General features: G+C 52.4%; 1 protein-coding gene and 1 non-coding gene across 2 annotated transcripts; both read left to right on the plus strand.

Annotated features, from left to right (window-relative positions):
• The first annotated feature begins 1,392 nt into the window (after positions 1-1,392).
• LOC131808738 (small nucleolar RNA SNORA42/SNORA80 family) lies at positions 1,393-1,525 on the plus strand. Its single transcript, XR_009344937.1, has one exon. It is a non-coding gene; the product is annotated as a small nucleolar RNA SNORA42/SNORA80 family (small nucleolar RNA).
• A 1,321-nt stretch (positions 1,526-2,846) lies between these two features.
• On the plus strand, positions 2,847-7,539 carry ODC1 (ornithine decarboxylase 1). Its single transcript, XM_059132648.1, has 11 exons — positions 2,847-2,994; positions 3,263-3,397; positions 3,661-3,834; positions 4,019-4,191; positions 4,607-4,741; positions 4,858-4,939; positions 5,131-5,214; positions 5,907-6,069; positions 6,152-6,264; positions 6,349-6,563; positions 7,058-7,539. The coding sequence occupies exons 2-11, from the start codon at positions 3,296-3,298 to the stop codon at positions 7,200-7,202; spliced, it is 1,386 nt and encodes a 461-aa protein (XP_058988631.1). The 5' UTR covers positions 2,847-2,994; positions 3,263-3,295; the 3' UTR covers positions 7,203-7,539.
• Positions 7,540-14,211: the final 6,672 nt, after the last annotated feature.

The raw sequence follows: 14,211 nt of genomic DNA on the forward strand, positions 1-14,211 counted from the left end.
GGGCCGGACGGAGGCCCGGGGCTGACCCTGCGCCTGGAGCTGCGAGGGGCACGTGGTTGTCGCGCCGACCGCGGGTCCCTGACCCCCCTACCCTCCGGGGCCCGCGTCCCTCCGTGGAGCGGGACTTCGGACCCCTGATCCTGCGCGCGCCCGGCGGCCACCCTCGGCGCGGCCCGTCCTCCTCCGGATCGGGGCAGCCCGGGCCGGAGGGGACTGCGTCTCCCCTCTTCCGAGCCGCGGCAGTGGGGACTCGGAGCCGGAGGCTGTCGGGCAGGCCCGCGGTTCTTTCAGCCGCTGTTCTTTTTCTAAAACCCATGCGGCCAGCCCGGCAGCAGGTGCAGGAGAGGGACGAGCGGGCCCGAGCAAGTCTCGGGCTCCCGTCGCTCCGCTCACTTCCATTAGGGTGAGGCAGGCCATTGCTGCCTCCCTGCCGCGGAATTTTCTCTTAGTGTCTGTGTACGGAGGAAGCGACCCGATAGAGCCGCTCTCCGGAGTTGCTGGAGCTCAGATGGGAGAGAGCCTTGTCTTGACAACGGCAGTACATTCTCCATTCGTTGTGCCCTAGAGTTGGCTCTGTGAGGAGTCTTGGGATGACTTAGAGATCTAAGAAGGGTCTAGAATATGGAGATCCCAGTCCAGGCAACAGACTGACCCGTAGGAGGCAGCCCTTAAGGTTTTCCAAACAAGCTGATGGTGGTGTTTTTGAGAATCCGAAATAATGGGTAAGTGTGGGGAGCGGAACTTTTTAGAAAGGTCTGGGGAGCACAAAGAATGGGTTGGCTTTATTTAAGCTAAAATTGGGCATGGTTTAGTTGACTTGTGAAATTTTGTTTCAGTTTGCTTAAATTGGTCTCTGTCTCTTGTGTAAGACTTCCCGGCTGGCAGGAGAGACTTCCCAGTAGGAGAGTGGTGTCTGTGCTCACTGACCCATCCTTTCAAGGGACTTAGCTCTTGAGAACACTGAAGGGTGAAACTGTGTTGCAAGTTTTCAAAATAAAGCTTTAAAAGATACTTAACAGTAACATTTCAAAGTAATAATTTCCCAAGTTTAAGCTTGAACATTGCTTTAAAGCTCTCCTAACAAGATCCTAGCTAAAGAGTCCAATCTGTTACTGTGTGAACCTGCCTTCAGTGTCGAATATACCCGTCCCCTTAGACTCTTGACTTCCCCTAGAGGTGGTTTCAGCAACGTAGGAGGTTGACAATGCCAGAAAGTCACATTAGATTAAGTCTTAGAACAAGTTCTTCCTCTGGCTCAGTCGGTAGAGGATGTGACTCTTGATCACGGGGTTGTAAGTTCAAGCCCCACGTTGGGTGTAGAGATTTTAAAAAATAAATAAAATCTTAAGAAAGGGGGGAAAAACACACACAACAAAGGACAAGCTGTACCGTGCATGGGTTTGGATTTATGGCAGGCTCGTCCCCCTGGGCCTCTCATAGTGTCCCATGCCAGAGCAAACCGCGGCCCCGAACCATTGCCTGGCCTCTGCCGTAGGCTACAGGCACTGAAGCGGGTCGCACAGTGAAAAAAAAGTCCTGCCCAGCAGAAATTACATAGGTTAAAATCAGTAATTTGTGTCACATTTTGTGAAGACCCAAGGACAGTGGCTCTGAATGTTATGAGCTTTATTTTTGCTTATTCGTAATTCTTGTCTGCCTCCTTATTTTTGTTATTCATAAAGTTAGCCAGAAATTACTTCCATGTGATTATCGTTCATTAACTAAGCAAGGACGAGATGAGATTTGCAGAGTCGCTGACTTGATCGCCAGCTCTGGTTTAAATACGCTGATTTCTGATCAGACACAGGAGCTGTGATACATTTTGTTGATAATGAAGATAGCTTACTGTAAAAATACATGTTTGGGGGGTGCGCCTGGGTGGCTCAGTGGTTTAGGCCTCTGCCTTAGGCTCCGCTCAGGTCGTGATCTCAGGGTCCTGGGATCGAGCCCAGGGTCCTGGGATTGAGCCCCGCATTGGGCTTCTCTGCTCAGCAGGGAGCCTGCTTCCCCCTCTCTCTGCCTGCCTCTCTGCCTACTTGTGATCTTTCTGTCAAAGAAGTAAAATCTTTTTTAAAAATATGCATGACCTGAAAATAAAATAGCATAAAAATGAACTCAGAATATTCTTAGGAAACTTCAGAGCATCAGGAAGTTTAGCCTTAGACATTTCCACAATGCCTTTCAGTCATTAAAACTTCTGTGAAGACTTAGGGAAAACAGAAGGTAGATGTTTATAAGGCGCCTTTTAGTAATTACTGAAGTGTTCTCTTAAGCTTCTAAAGAGTTAACATATCCCTGAAATCAAATAAACTGGCCATTATAAACAATTTTTCTGTTTTAGTGAAATGAGGATTCTGAAACCTGCTTTCTATAGATTTTTTAGCATGAATATTTGAAGTGCTTATTTTGAGGTATATAGTAATACATGTAGGATTTTAGCGTTGGGGCGCCTGGGTGGCTCAGTCATTAAGCCTCTGCCTTTGGCTCAGGTTATGATCCCAGGGTCCTGGGCTGGAGCCGCCATCCGGCTCCCCTGCTTTAGCAAGAAGCTTGCTTCTCCCTCTCTTCCTCCCCTGGCTTGTGTTCCCTCTCTCGCTGTCTCTCTATCAAATAAATAAATAAAATCTTAAAAGATTTAGTGTGTTGCTTTGAGAAAGTCTAGTGTTGAATGTGCAGTGTCCTTGGATAGTGGAGAGGTTTCTGGAATCCTGTGGCTTACGCCCAGGAGGGGATTCCGAAGTCCAGTGGGTGAGCCAGCGATCTCCGGAGAGCGCCTGTGCAGCCCTGCTTTCTGTGTGCTCGCATCACAGTCCGTGCCTGATCTTTCCATTTGATGCCTTCCTAAGGTGGACAGCAAATTCGGTGTTGATCACACCATTCCCCCTGCTGCACTGGGGCGCACGCATCCTCGGCGGGATTTGGAATTCTGGAGAATTGCCTTTGTGAGAAATTGGCCACCATTTCTTTAAGTTCCATTTCTCCTTAGTTTTCCATGTAAGTATTCATGGTTGTTGCAGGTTATTATTAACAATTACTGAGTGTTGGGGGCTCCTGGGTGGTTCAGTTAGGCCTGTGCCTTCGGCTCAGGTCATCCTGGATGGAGCCCCACATCTGGCTCTCGGCTCAGCAGGGAGTCTGCTTCTCCCTTTCCCTCTGTGTCATCCCCCACCCCACTCCGAACGGTCTTGCTCAAATATTTTTTTTAGAAAATGAACTGAGTATTGCTGTGGCTTCTGAGTAAATTTTTTCACCTTATTTGCAGTTTGTTACGTTTTTGGAGGAACTTCAAGAAACCATGAACAACTTCAATAATGCGGAATTAGACTGCCATTTCCTCGATGAAGGCTTTACTGCCAAGGATATTCTGGACCAAAAAATTAATGAAGTTTCATCTTCTGTAAGTTTAAGTCCGTGCTAGCAGTGCAGCTTTAAAAATCCTGGGCACCTGAGTGAGAAACTTGAGTGGGGTCTTAAGGAAGTAGAATGGAACATGGCATGTTAGGTAATTCAGAATTTATTAGCTACGAATCACTCTGTGGTAATAGTGACCAGGGTAAAGAAAAGCGGGTTCCTTGAGACTGATGGGAATGACAGGGGGAGGCTGCATGTGGGAGTGTGATTAGGCCGCTCATGAGTTCCCTGCAACCACTCTTGCTGTAGGATGATAAGGATGCCTTCTATGTGGCCGACCTGGGAGACATTCTAAAGAAACATCTGAGATGGTTAAAAGCTCTTCCTCGGGTCACCCCCTTTTATGCAGTCAAGTGCAATGATAGCAGAACCATAGTGAAGACCCTTGCTACCATTGGGACGGGGTTTGACTGCGCCAGCAAGGTAAGCAAAGCAGCGGGACTCGGGGTGATGATTTCAGATGGCCCTGGTGCTCCCAGCAGGGAGGGTCAGAGTTGGGTTTCTTGGGCAATAGACAGCAGTGAAAGTGGGGGGGCTGAATTCCCATTTTCCTGTTTCTTTCTTTGATTGGCTTCATATCTATCAATAACATACTCCTGTTTTTCAGACTGAAATACAATTGGTACAAAGTCTTGGGGTGCCTCCAGAGAGGATTATCTATGCAAATCCTTGTAAACAAGTGTCTCAGATTAAGTACGCTGCCAACAATGGAGTCCAGATGATGACTTTCGATAGTGAAGTTGAACTGATGAAGGTTGCCAGGGCACATCCGAAGGCAAAGTGAGTTGTGACTCCTCGTTTGTGGGCAGGTCACATACGAGATCTACACGTGGTATCAAGATTCTATACTTGAGTATAAAGTATAGGAGTGTGCTGATCAGAGGCAGAGTAGAAAATCTCAAATTCTCTTGATGAATAAAGCTGTAGGAGAGTCTTGGGGCGCCTGGGTGGCTCAGTCGGTTAAGCGTCTGCCTTCTGCTTAGGTCGTGATCCCAGGGTCCTGGGACTGATCGGGGAGCAGAAATCTGCTTCTCCTTTTCCCTCTGTTCTCTCTGATTCTTTCCCAGGTAAATACAGATTCTTAAAAAAGTATGAGACTCAAATCAGAGGGTATCAGTCACAGATTCTTTTTATTAAAATCATGGCTATCAGTGGTCTTCTTTCGGGAAATTTGATACACTTTTTCTGCTTCTAGGTTGGTTTTGCGGATTGCCACCGATGATTCCAAAGCAGTCTGTCGCCTCAGTGTTAAATTCGGTGCCACACTCAAAATCAGCAGGCTTCTCTTGGAACGGGCGAGAGAGCTGAATATTGACATCATCGGTGTCAGGTGAGATCCTGGCGGTGCGCAGAGACTTAAGATACTGGACAGTGCATATCTCAGGTTTTTCTCGCACTATGAATAGCGATTTTCAGAAATAGCATATTCTCCTCTCTTTGCCCCAGCTTCCACGTGGGAAGTGGCTGCACCGATCCTGAGACCTTCGTGCAAGCCATCTCCGATGCCCGCTGTGTCTTTGACATGGGAGTGAGTATATGTAAACCCAGTTGCGGGCTGTGGGCTGGGGAACAGGGCTGACGGCAACAAGCCTCAGTTCTAGAATTAACCTTTTCCAAAAGTCATTGCATATTCCAGAGGCTTAAACCCAGCTGCTGCATACATTTTTACAGCTTGTTACTGATCTGGCTGCTTGATTGACTTGACTTTCTTGACTCTAGGCTGAGGTTGGTTTCAACATGTATCTACTTGATATCGGTGGTGGCTTTCCTGGATCTGAGGATGTGAAGCTTAAATTTGAAGAGGTAATTTATAGCAGAAATACAGCTATTTTTAGCAAGTTCCATTTTCATATATTTCAAACTTAAGTGTTTTAAGTAATAACAAAAGAAATTGTACAAACATAAAAATGTTTTGGTATATTTTCAGTGAGTTCTGTTATTTAAAATAGTATAACATGTGCTTTGGTTTTCTTAACCACAGTGAGTGCACTTCCCCCCAGATTGTGGGAAATAGTTGAGTAGGAAAGAGCATGCAGACTTCGGTACATCATTACCCCAAATAGGGTTTTCTAAATTTTGTACTTCCGAACATTTTAATTGTTTTAGTCACTTAAAAAGTTAAAATGGACATCTTACTAAATACGGGCCATTTTGCAGTGGTTGAGTTTATGAAATAGATCCACTTTTCTTCTTACAGTTTTGTGAGATGGGCAGAATAGAGTCTGTCCTATTGACGTGTATTTGGTAGATTAAAATATTTAGGCACCTTCATACCTCAGTAAGCAGTAATAAATTTAAAGCGTTGTTTGATAGAATTCTGCCCATCAAATCCCAAAGGGAAATCCATGTGAAACCGCAGGGAGATGCTGCTGTTGGTTTTTCTTCCGCTGCTGTTGCTCGACAGTAAACCTGCCTGCTGCTGGCGTCCTGTCACGGCGCTGGTTTTCTCTCTGTGGTGAGCTCTCCTTGGTGACACCCCTCGCTGTCTCTCACAGATCACCAGTGTTATCAACCCAGCCCTGGACAAGTACTTCCCGGCCGACTCGGGCGTGAGCATCATAGCCGAGCCTGGCAGATACTACGTTGCATCAGCCTTCACGCTCGCAGTTAACATCATTGCCAAAAAACTCGTATTAAAGGAACAGACAGGCTCTGATGGTACGTATAAAGGCCGAGTCATCGCACACTTAGCTGTACGGTGGTAGAAAAAGTGGTAATTGAGACTCTGGTGTCCTTCCAGATGAAGAGGAGTCCAATGAACAAACCTTTATGTATTACGTGAACGATGGCGTGTATGGCTCATTCAACTGCATCCTCTATGATCACGCACATGTGAAGCCCCTCCTGCAGAAGGTACCCTCCGAGCACGGTCCGCACAGCAGCGAGGCTATGGTCATAGCGAGGGCAGCTAGGTAACGTTTTTCTCTCTCGATGCAGAGACCCAAACCAGATGAGAAGTACTATTCAACCAGCATATGGGGACCAACGTGCGACGGCCTGGACCGCATTGTCGAGCGCTGTGACCTGCCCGAGATGCACGTGGGCGATTGGATGGTGTTTGAGAACATGGGCGCCTACACGGTTGCAGCTGCTTCTACTTTCAACGGGTTCCAGAGACCGACCATCTACTACGTGATGTCGGGGCCGACGTGGTTAGTGACGATGGCGCGTGTTTCTGGTTTGACAAGAACAGCTTTCTCCTGGGGTTTCTGCTGGCTCTTGCCTGGTTGAGTCAGAAGAAAATCATCTTGTTTAGGTGTAAATACTAAAAAGGTTTTTAAAAGTAGTTCTCTGCCTGCATTAAGAATATATGCTTGAGGAAATTTAGAAAATATAAGTGGAAGATTCCTCTGGTGATACTAATCTGTATTCTCAGATTTTTATAGAGGTGTAACTCTTCCAAAAAAAAAAAAAGCCTGGGGTATTTCTGTGTAAATAGAGTATTGTCACGAATGCACATGACTTGTGCTTTCCCTGTTACTGAAAGGGTGGTCCTGAAGACAGGCTTGTTTCTGGAATGTGCTGACTCGCTTCCTGGGGAGGTAGTGGCCGAGGGGGCACACAGGCTCTCGGGGAAGGGACGCTCTGGAGGCCGCCTGGTTCCGGGGGACTTGAGGTTTCTGAACCTGCCACTTCTATCTCTCAGGCAACTGATGCAGCAGATCCAGAGCCGCGACTTCCCGGCCGAGCTGGAGGAGCCGGACGCCAGCCCCCTGCCCGTGTCCTGCGCCCGGGAGAGCGGGCTGAAGCGCCCCCCGGCCACCTGTGCCTCCACCAGCGTTAACGTGTAGGTGCTGCTCCTGTAGCTGTTAGCTTCGAGTTGAGCTTGGATTGGGGGATCGGGGGGGACTGTAACTTAATTCCTGCTAGTTTTGAGATGTCTGTAAGTAGGGTCGGCACGGATGCAACAGTGTGGAAGACGAGGAGATGGGGTCACTTATCTGTGTTCCTATGGAAACTATTTGAATATTTGTTTTATATGGATTTTTATTCAATTTTCAAACATGCTACTAAGGGGCGCCCCTCCGCTGCTGAGCAAGCATTTGTAGCTTGTACTTTGGCAGAACGGGCCAAAAGCTTAGTGTTGTGACCTGTTTTAAAAATAAAATATCTTGAAATAATTGGGCATTGGAGAGTTTTTGCAGCGTGTCCATTCCCGGTGGTGTGCCTCGAATGTGTTTTATAAGTGGGAATTGGTCCCAGTAGCTGAGAAGGTTGTCCCAGAGAACTTAGAAGTTGGTGGTTTTCAGTGTTTTGAAAATGCATCGAAATGCTGTCTTCCTGCTCAGCACGTCCATTTCGAGTCTGGGAGTCTTGTATGAAGTTTGCTGTGGATCCTCACACAGAAGAGAGGGTTTGGCCCACACATAGGTGGAGGGAAAAGCGTGGGTGACACAGGCCCTGAATGTCCCCAGACGTGGCTGTGTGGGAGCATCCAGAGCTCTTCGTTGCCTGCGGGTATCAGGGCTGTGCCAGAGGAGGACCCGTGGAGCCCTGAGCGCTGCCGCGGGACAGATGTTCCTTCCCGCTAATCTTCTCTCCAGGACCGAGTTGCAGAGTGGCAGGTTAGGAATGTGGTACAACACTGGGCGGTCAGCTCATTTAATAAATTCCGCAGTTACCCTGTGTTGTAGGTCTCTCCTCTCTTAGACTTGGACCGCTGGCCTTTTATATTCCCTTACTCGACTCGTACCCCTCCTGCCCCCAAAGGACATCAGGTTCTCACACTGTGGACCCCCTCAAGATCATCATGTCCAATCCTGCAGTAGCCATATGCGGGGAAGGAAGGTGTGCAAAAACCAGACGGGGCCCTAGTAAGCCCCTGGGCCCTGCTGTCACAGAGCAGTATTGTCTCACCTACCGGGGAGGTGCAGCAAGACCAGAGTCCAGATGGCAGGGAGTGCTGTAGAGTGGATTCCAGGGGAAGGACCTGTTTCCTAAAAACCACCTTCCCTGCCCAAGACCTGGGTTCCCCATGGGCACTGCATCGCTGTGGTGGCCGAATTTCCTCTTCCCATTGCTCAGCCAGGCTCAGGCTGGGCGTGTCACCAGCTCTGCTCTCCCTAGACCTGAGGATACGGTTTTAGTTGTTGTACATACCAACATACATCAGAAGCTACAAACACAATAGTTCTGACTAGAGTAGGGTCCAAGGGGTGGGGGGAACCTCTCCGACTGTCCCACTTCTGTGAGCACATCCTTTCCTGATTCCTCAGGACATTCAAAATAGAGGAAATGGTGTTGAGAAATGGGAGCAAGTCCCCCAGCCTGGGATCTTGGTAAACGAGGACTTCAACGTGAACGGAAGGGAGGGAGATCTCACAGTGGCGCCAGTGAGCTTAGATGGAAGAGAGAGAGGGGAGTGTGTACTTCCCACTCATACGCCAAGGATCTGGAAAGTGCTCTGCTCTCAGCCAGTCCGTCCAGCTGGGCAGCGCCAGTGGGACAGAAGCCACCCCAGGTCATCCTGTTCCCACCCACACGACAGCCTCAGCCTAACTCCCGACACCCTGCTTATACACTTGTCAGCTGACAGGGCTTCTGGGATTTGCCAAGGCCATGTTCGGGTCTGGAGGATAGTATGGCCTGGACTGGGCGAAATGGCCTTCTCTGTCCTTAGACCCGAGAGTGGGCAGATGAGTTTGGCCAAAGAGGAGGAGATCTGCTGGGTGTGTGTCCACTCCAAGACCCCGCAAGTCCTCGGTTGCTGCGTGTAGTTACCTACGCCAGGTGGTGAAGAAAGATGACGCTATCTAGGGGCACCTGGGGGGCTGGCTGGTTGAACGTCTGACCCTTGATCTTGGCTCAGGTCATGATCTTGGCTGTGAGATTGAGCCCAACGTCGGGCTCAACACAGAGTCTGCTTCTCCCTCTCCCTCTGCTCCTCCCCATGCTCTGGGGTGCCCTTGCTCTCAAAAAAAGCCATTCACAGAAAACTGACACTCCCAGACTTTAAATAGAGTGTGAAGTGACTGTGGCTCTGGGCCTGCACTAGGCAGCCGGGGGGATTTTCCTCCTGAGAGTGCCGGAGACTGGATAATAGGCTCCCCACGGGAAGAGACCCGGGGTTCTCAAGCTGTTGGTTCCAGGATGAAGGCGGGTCTCAGCCCATCGGGCTCCGCGTTCGGTTCACTTGGGGACCATCTTCTGAGGGCAGGTTGTGGGGCCCGCCCCGCACTCCAGAGATGGGGTGGTGGGGATGGGGGGTTACGGCCTGGGAAGAGCAAGAAGGGCCTCCCCAGCTCCTCGTGTCACACATTCGGGGTGAGCGTTTTCATGAGCAGACACAAAGTTAACACACTTGAAGTCAAAAAGGTAAGAGAACTGTGTGACCTGAGCTGCCTTTTTTCATATTAGCCGGGCTCTGGTCACTAAACAAAACAATATGATAGCAGCCGAGACACAACATGGACTCAGAGAAGTCTGAGATTTCCAGACTCAAATGTGCATGACCACGGACGGTCCTGTGTTGGCGGGAGGGGGTGCAGATGAAGGGGTTTCCCTGGGTGCCAGCTAAGCAGGGCTGCTTGCCCCGGTTGTCGAGAAAGGCGACGGCGGGAGCCCTCTCTGCAGGCCATCGGGCCACATCGCAAATAATCCTAACTCTCTGACCCAGCAATTCTAAGGATTTGCTGACAGAAACCCCTTTGCGGGCGCTTCCCTGCACTGTGACCACACGTTGGAGACACCCCCATAACCGTCGGGTACGGACGGGCAAGGCATTCGGTGGAACGGGGGCCCGTGGCCGCTCGAAGCTGCCAGAGCTGACGGGGCCCGCGTGCCAGCCCGAGCGAGCACAAAGAGCGTGGGGAGAGCAAACACCCAGCAGGCCGCGCGTGTGAGTGTGTGTGCGGGCGTGTGTGCACATTCCGCCTGTGCACAGAGCCCTTCTGGACGAGCAGACAAAGGGGGGGGGGGGAGGCTGGGGCCCGAGGAGACTACACAGCCCTGGACACGGGTCCGCGAGACTCATCTTAAATCTCGAGCCTCCCAAAGGAGGAAGAGGCTCAGAAGCCAATTGGTCGAGCCCTGTCCCACGGCGGAAGCCAGAGGCAGGCCCTGGGACTCCCACGTCCACCTGGCGCCTCTCCTAGCCCACAAATGCGTCACTGAACTTGAAGCCAGAGGCTTTCCAGTCCCGCACTGGCGGTTGTTACGAGGGAGGGTCAGTGAAGCCCCAAATGTAGGCCCCCGAGTGAAAAACGCTTGAGGAGTCTCGCTGCTGTTGCTGGGGCTGGAGGCTGGTTCCATCCCCGCGGCTCACTGCAGGACGGGGAGGGTCATGAACGGACGGGCCGGGGTGGGCTGGCCTCCGCAGCTTCTGACCCGCCCCGGGGACCGCGCATACTCAGCTCCCTGCTTGAGGAGTAGAGTTGCCAGACTCAGCAAGTAAAAATTAAAGAAACTGCATGGGACACGTATCTCTTGTCTGAAATTGAAATTGAACTGTGTAATACTATCAAAAAGGCCTCGGAGTCCTGGGTATCAGGAGCCCAGCCTCCGCCTGTGTGTGCGGTGTGGCCCACAGAAAGGCGCTCCTCAATGTTCATAGCAGCAATGGCCACGGTCGCCAAACTGTGGAAAGAACCAAGATGCCCTTCAACGGACGAATGGATAAAGATGTGGTCCATATACACGATGGAGTATGATGCCTCCATCAGAAAGGACGAATACCCAACTTTTGTAGCAACATGGACAGGACTGGAAGAGATTATGCTGAGTGAAATCAGTCAAGCAGAGAGAGTCAATTATCATATGGTTTCACTTATTTGTGGAGCATAACAAATAGCATGGAGGACAAGGGGAGATGGAGAGGAGAAGGGAGTTGGGGAAATTGGAAGGGGAGGTGAACCATGAGAGACTATGGACTCTGAAAAACAATCTGAGGGGTTTGAAGGGGCAGGGGTGGGGGTTGGGGGAACCAGGTGGTGGATATTGGAGAGGACACGGATTGCATGGAGCACTGGGTGTGGTGCAAAAACAATGAATACTGTTACGCTGAAAAAAAAAAAAACGAAAGGCGCTCCTCAGAGCCTCAGTCTCATCTGCCAAGTGGAACAGGGACAGAAAGCTACATGAAGGGGCGCCTGGGTGGCTCAGTGGGTTAAAGCCTCTGCCTTCAGCTCGGGTCATGATCCCGGGGTCCTGGGATCGAGTCCCGAGTCGGGCTCTCTGCTTGGCAGGGAGCCTGCTTCCTCCTCTCTCTGCCTGCCTCTCTGCCTACTTGTGATCTCTGTCTCTCTGTCTGTCAAATAAATAAATAAAATCTTTAAAAAAAAAAGAAAGAAAGAAAGAAAGAAAGCTACATGAAGCATGTCCAAGAGGCTCTGAAACCGGGCTGGGAGGCCTTGGGGATTGGCACCCCCAAGCCTAAAACCACATTCCCAGCCACAGCCACCAGGGGGCAGCAGCACCTCGTAATTCAGGCTCCTCTGCCCAGCTGGGAGCGTGACCCAACTGTCAGGTTCCACAGTCACTTGGCAAACATGAGACCAAGATCCCTGGAGAGCCCTGACTGTGCCAGGAGGTCTGTGGGAAGAGGAGCATGCTCTGGCTCAGAAGGAAATCCAGGGCCAGTCACAGTAGTGGATCTGGGGCTTTGAGAAAGGGGCTCCAGGCAGCCTTGGCCCCAACCAGGCCATCGGCCCCCAAAACTCATCCTGAGCCCCCATAGGTGAAACTCATCCCCCAGCCCAGCCGTCGCCCCTCCTGCCTCACACCCGCTGCACCAGCCTTTTAACAGCCTTGCCGCCCACGCCTGTCCAGAGTGGGTAACACCCCTAGCCACATCCTGAGGTGACCTGGGGACTCTGCCCACTAGCCCTCTTGCCCTGGACACAGCCCTCCCTGTCCTCTCCTATAAGATGGTGACATTGAGGCTCGGCCTCCCTGCTGCAGGGTGGGGTGGGGGAGGCAGAGGGGCGCTGCTCTCATGGGATCCCCACCCACTGCGCTCTCCTGGGTCCAGGTCCCCGCCCACCTCCATGCTTCGGTACCTAAGGCTACCAGGCTTGCCCCCTCCCTGTCTTTGTGCATGGTCCCAGGCCCCCGGGTTCTTCCCACACCAGAGCTGCCTCCATGGCAGTGTGTGTTGGGGGGCAGGGGTCCCTTCCTAACCCTGGCTCTGGCCCCGTGGCCCCCACATCCGGGGGATCGAGGAAACACTTGGCAGCCTTCCCTCTGAGCTGGGGAGTCTGCAGGACAGGTGTTGACTCAGGCAGTAGCTTCCCCCTCCCCCAAGGCCCTGCAGCCCTTCCTTCTGGCAGCCAATGTGCAGGGTCAATGTCACCATCTTACAGGAGAGATCAAGGAGGGCCTTGTCTAGGGTCACGGGGCTCCTCAATGTCCAAGATGAGATTCGTTCCTCTGCCCCGGTGTCTGGGGTGGCCGTGGCTTCCCTGCAGCTCCAGGGAATAGGGACGGGCCACGTGCTGAGTCTCAGTCATCATTCCCCGTCGCTAACCCCATGCTGGGCCAGGCACTGGATCCAAGGACAAAGGGAGGAGCTGGTTGGACAACCCGAGGTCAGTATGAGGGAAGCGGTGCTGTGACTGAGGGGAGCCTGGGGGGCTATAAGCCATCTGGGAGGAGTCAGGGATGGCTTCTTGGAGGAAGGGGTATTTGCATGTAGTCTTGAAAAGGGCCCGGAGTGTGGGTAAGCATGCGGTTCAGGGAGGACGAGGCAGGAAGGCCGCTGCCTCGAAACTGGGGACAGGAGCCCCAGCAGCCAAGCCGGGCCGGGCTGAGGGCACAGGGCTTTCCGCCCCACACACTAGGATGGGCGGCCGGGGCTACCACTCAACGCAGCCTCACCCCTGTCTTCTGGAGCCAGCCACTTGCCCACACAGGCCCAGGCCAGGTGCAGCGGACCCTGGACGCCACATCTGCGTGGGACATGCCCGACTGTGTGACTGTGACCCCTCCACACGGGACGGACACACGCTCCAGCCTGGACCGGCCAGGCTCCCATCTGCGGAGGCTCCGGAACCAAACACACCACTGGTCCACAGACACACAGACACACACAGACACACACGCACACACATCCAGGGCAAGGGGCACGGTCTGGGAGCTGTGATGCAGCTAGTTCTCATTCTGCTAATGACTTCTGGGACCTGAGCGAGCCTGAGGGGCCTGGCTGAATGCTCGTAGAGCACTGGGAGCCGGAGGCGTGTCCCTGGGACCCGTCCCCTCCCCTCCCCAGTCTCCTCTTTGCTCGCCACCAGGTGGAGCACGTGCACCACAGAGACCCTTGGAAACAGAGCAGCAGGGTCCCCTGGAGAACAGGGACGTGGAGGGTGTGTGTGTGGCGCACATGTGGGAGATGGGGACACACCCAGCCCACATGTGGCGAGACCAGCCAGGACGGGCCCAAGTGCGCCCTCTCGTAAACTGCAGGAGTCAGGTGGCCTGGCAGTTCCTCAGAGATGGCTCCCCTTTGGGTCTGAGCCCAGAGGTGTGCCCCCACCCCAGGGAGTCTCAGAAGCTTCTGGAAAGAGTCCTGTAGGGGACAGAGGGGAAGTTTGCCCTCCGCAGGCAGCTGCCTTCCCTCGCCAGGTCCCTTCACTAGCCAGGCGGCACTCACCCCAAGGCTCTTCTGGGCCCTGACTCTGGGTGGCGTCCCACGTGGCCATGACCCAAGCGCTCCCTCGGGAGCAGCTCCCACATAAACACGCCTCCGTCCAGGCCCAGGCTCACTGGGCTCCTGCACCACTGCGTCTCCCACGTCTACTCGACTCTCACCCCTTGTCCTCTCAGAGGTCTTCTGGATGTCCCCCAAGCCCAGGAGAAGGCCATGCT

The sequence above is a fragment of the Mustela lutreola genome, chromosome 9 (assembly GCF_030435805.1).
Source record: "Mustela lutreola isolate mMusLut2 chromosome 9, mMusLut2.pri, whole genome shotgun sequence".
In the NCBI taxonomy this organism is placed as follows: domain Eukaryota; kingdom Metazoa; phylum Chordata; class Mammalia; order Carnivora; family Mustelidae; genus Mustela; species Mustela lutreola.

Coding starts and splice junctions, on each gene's coding strand:
- ODC1 (XM_059132648.1), top strand. CDS start 3,296: ATGAACAACTTCAATAATGCGGAATTAGACTGCCATTTCCTCGATGAA. Junction 3,398..3,660: donor TTAATGAAGTTTCATCTTCT/GTAAGTTTAAGT, acceptor CTCTTGCTGTAG/GATGATAAGGATGCCTTCTA. Junction 6,564..7,057: donor GTGATGTCGGGGCCGACGTG/GTTAGTGACGAT, acceptor TCTATCTCTCAG/GCAACTGATGCAGCAGATCC.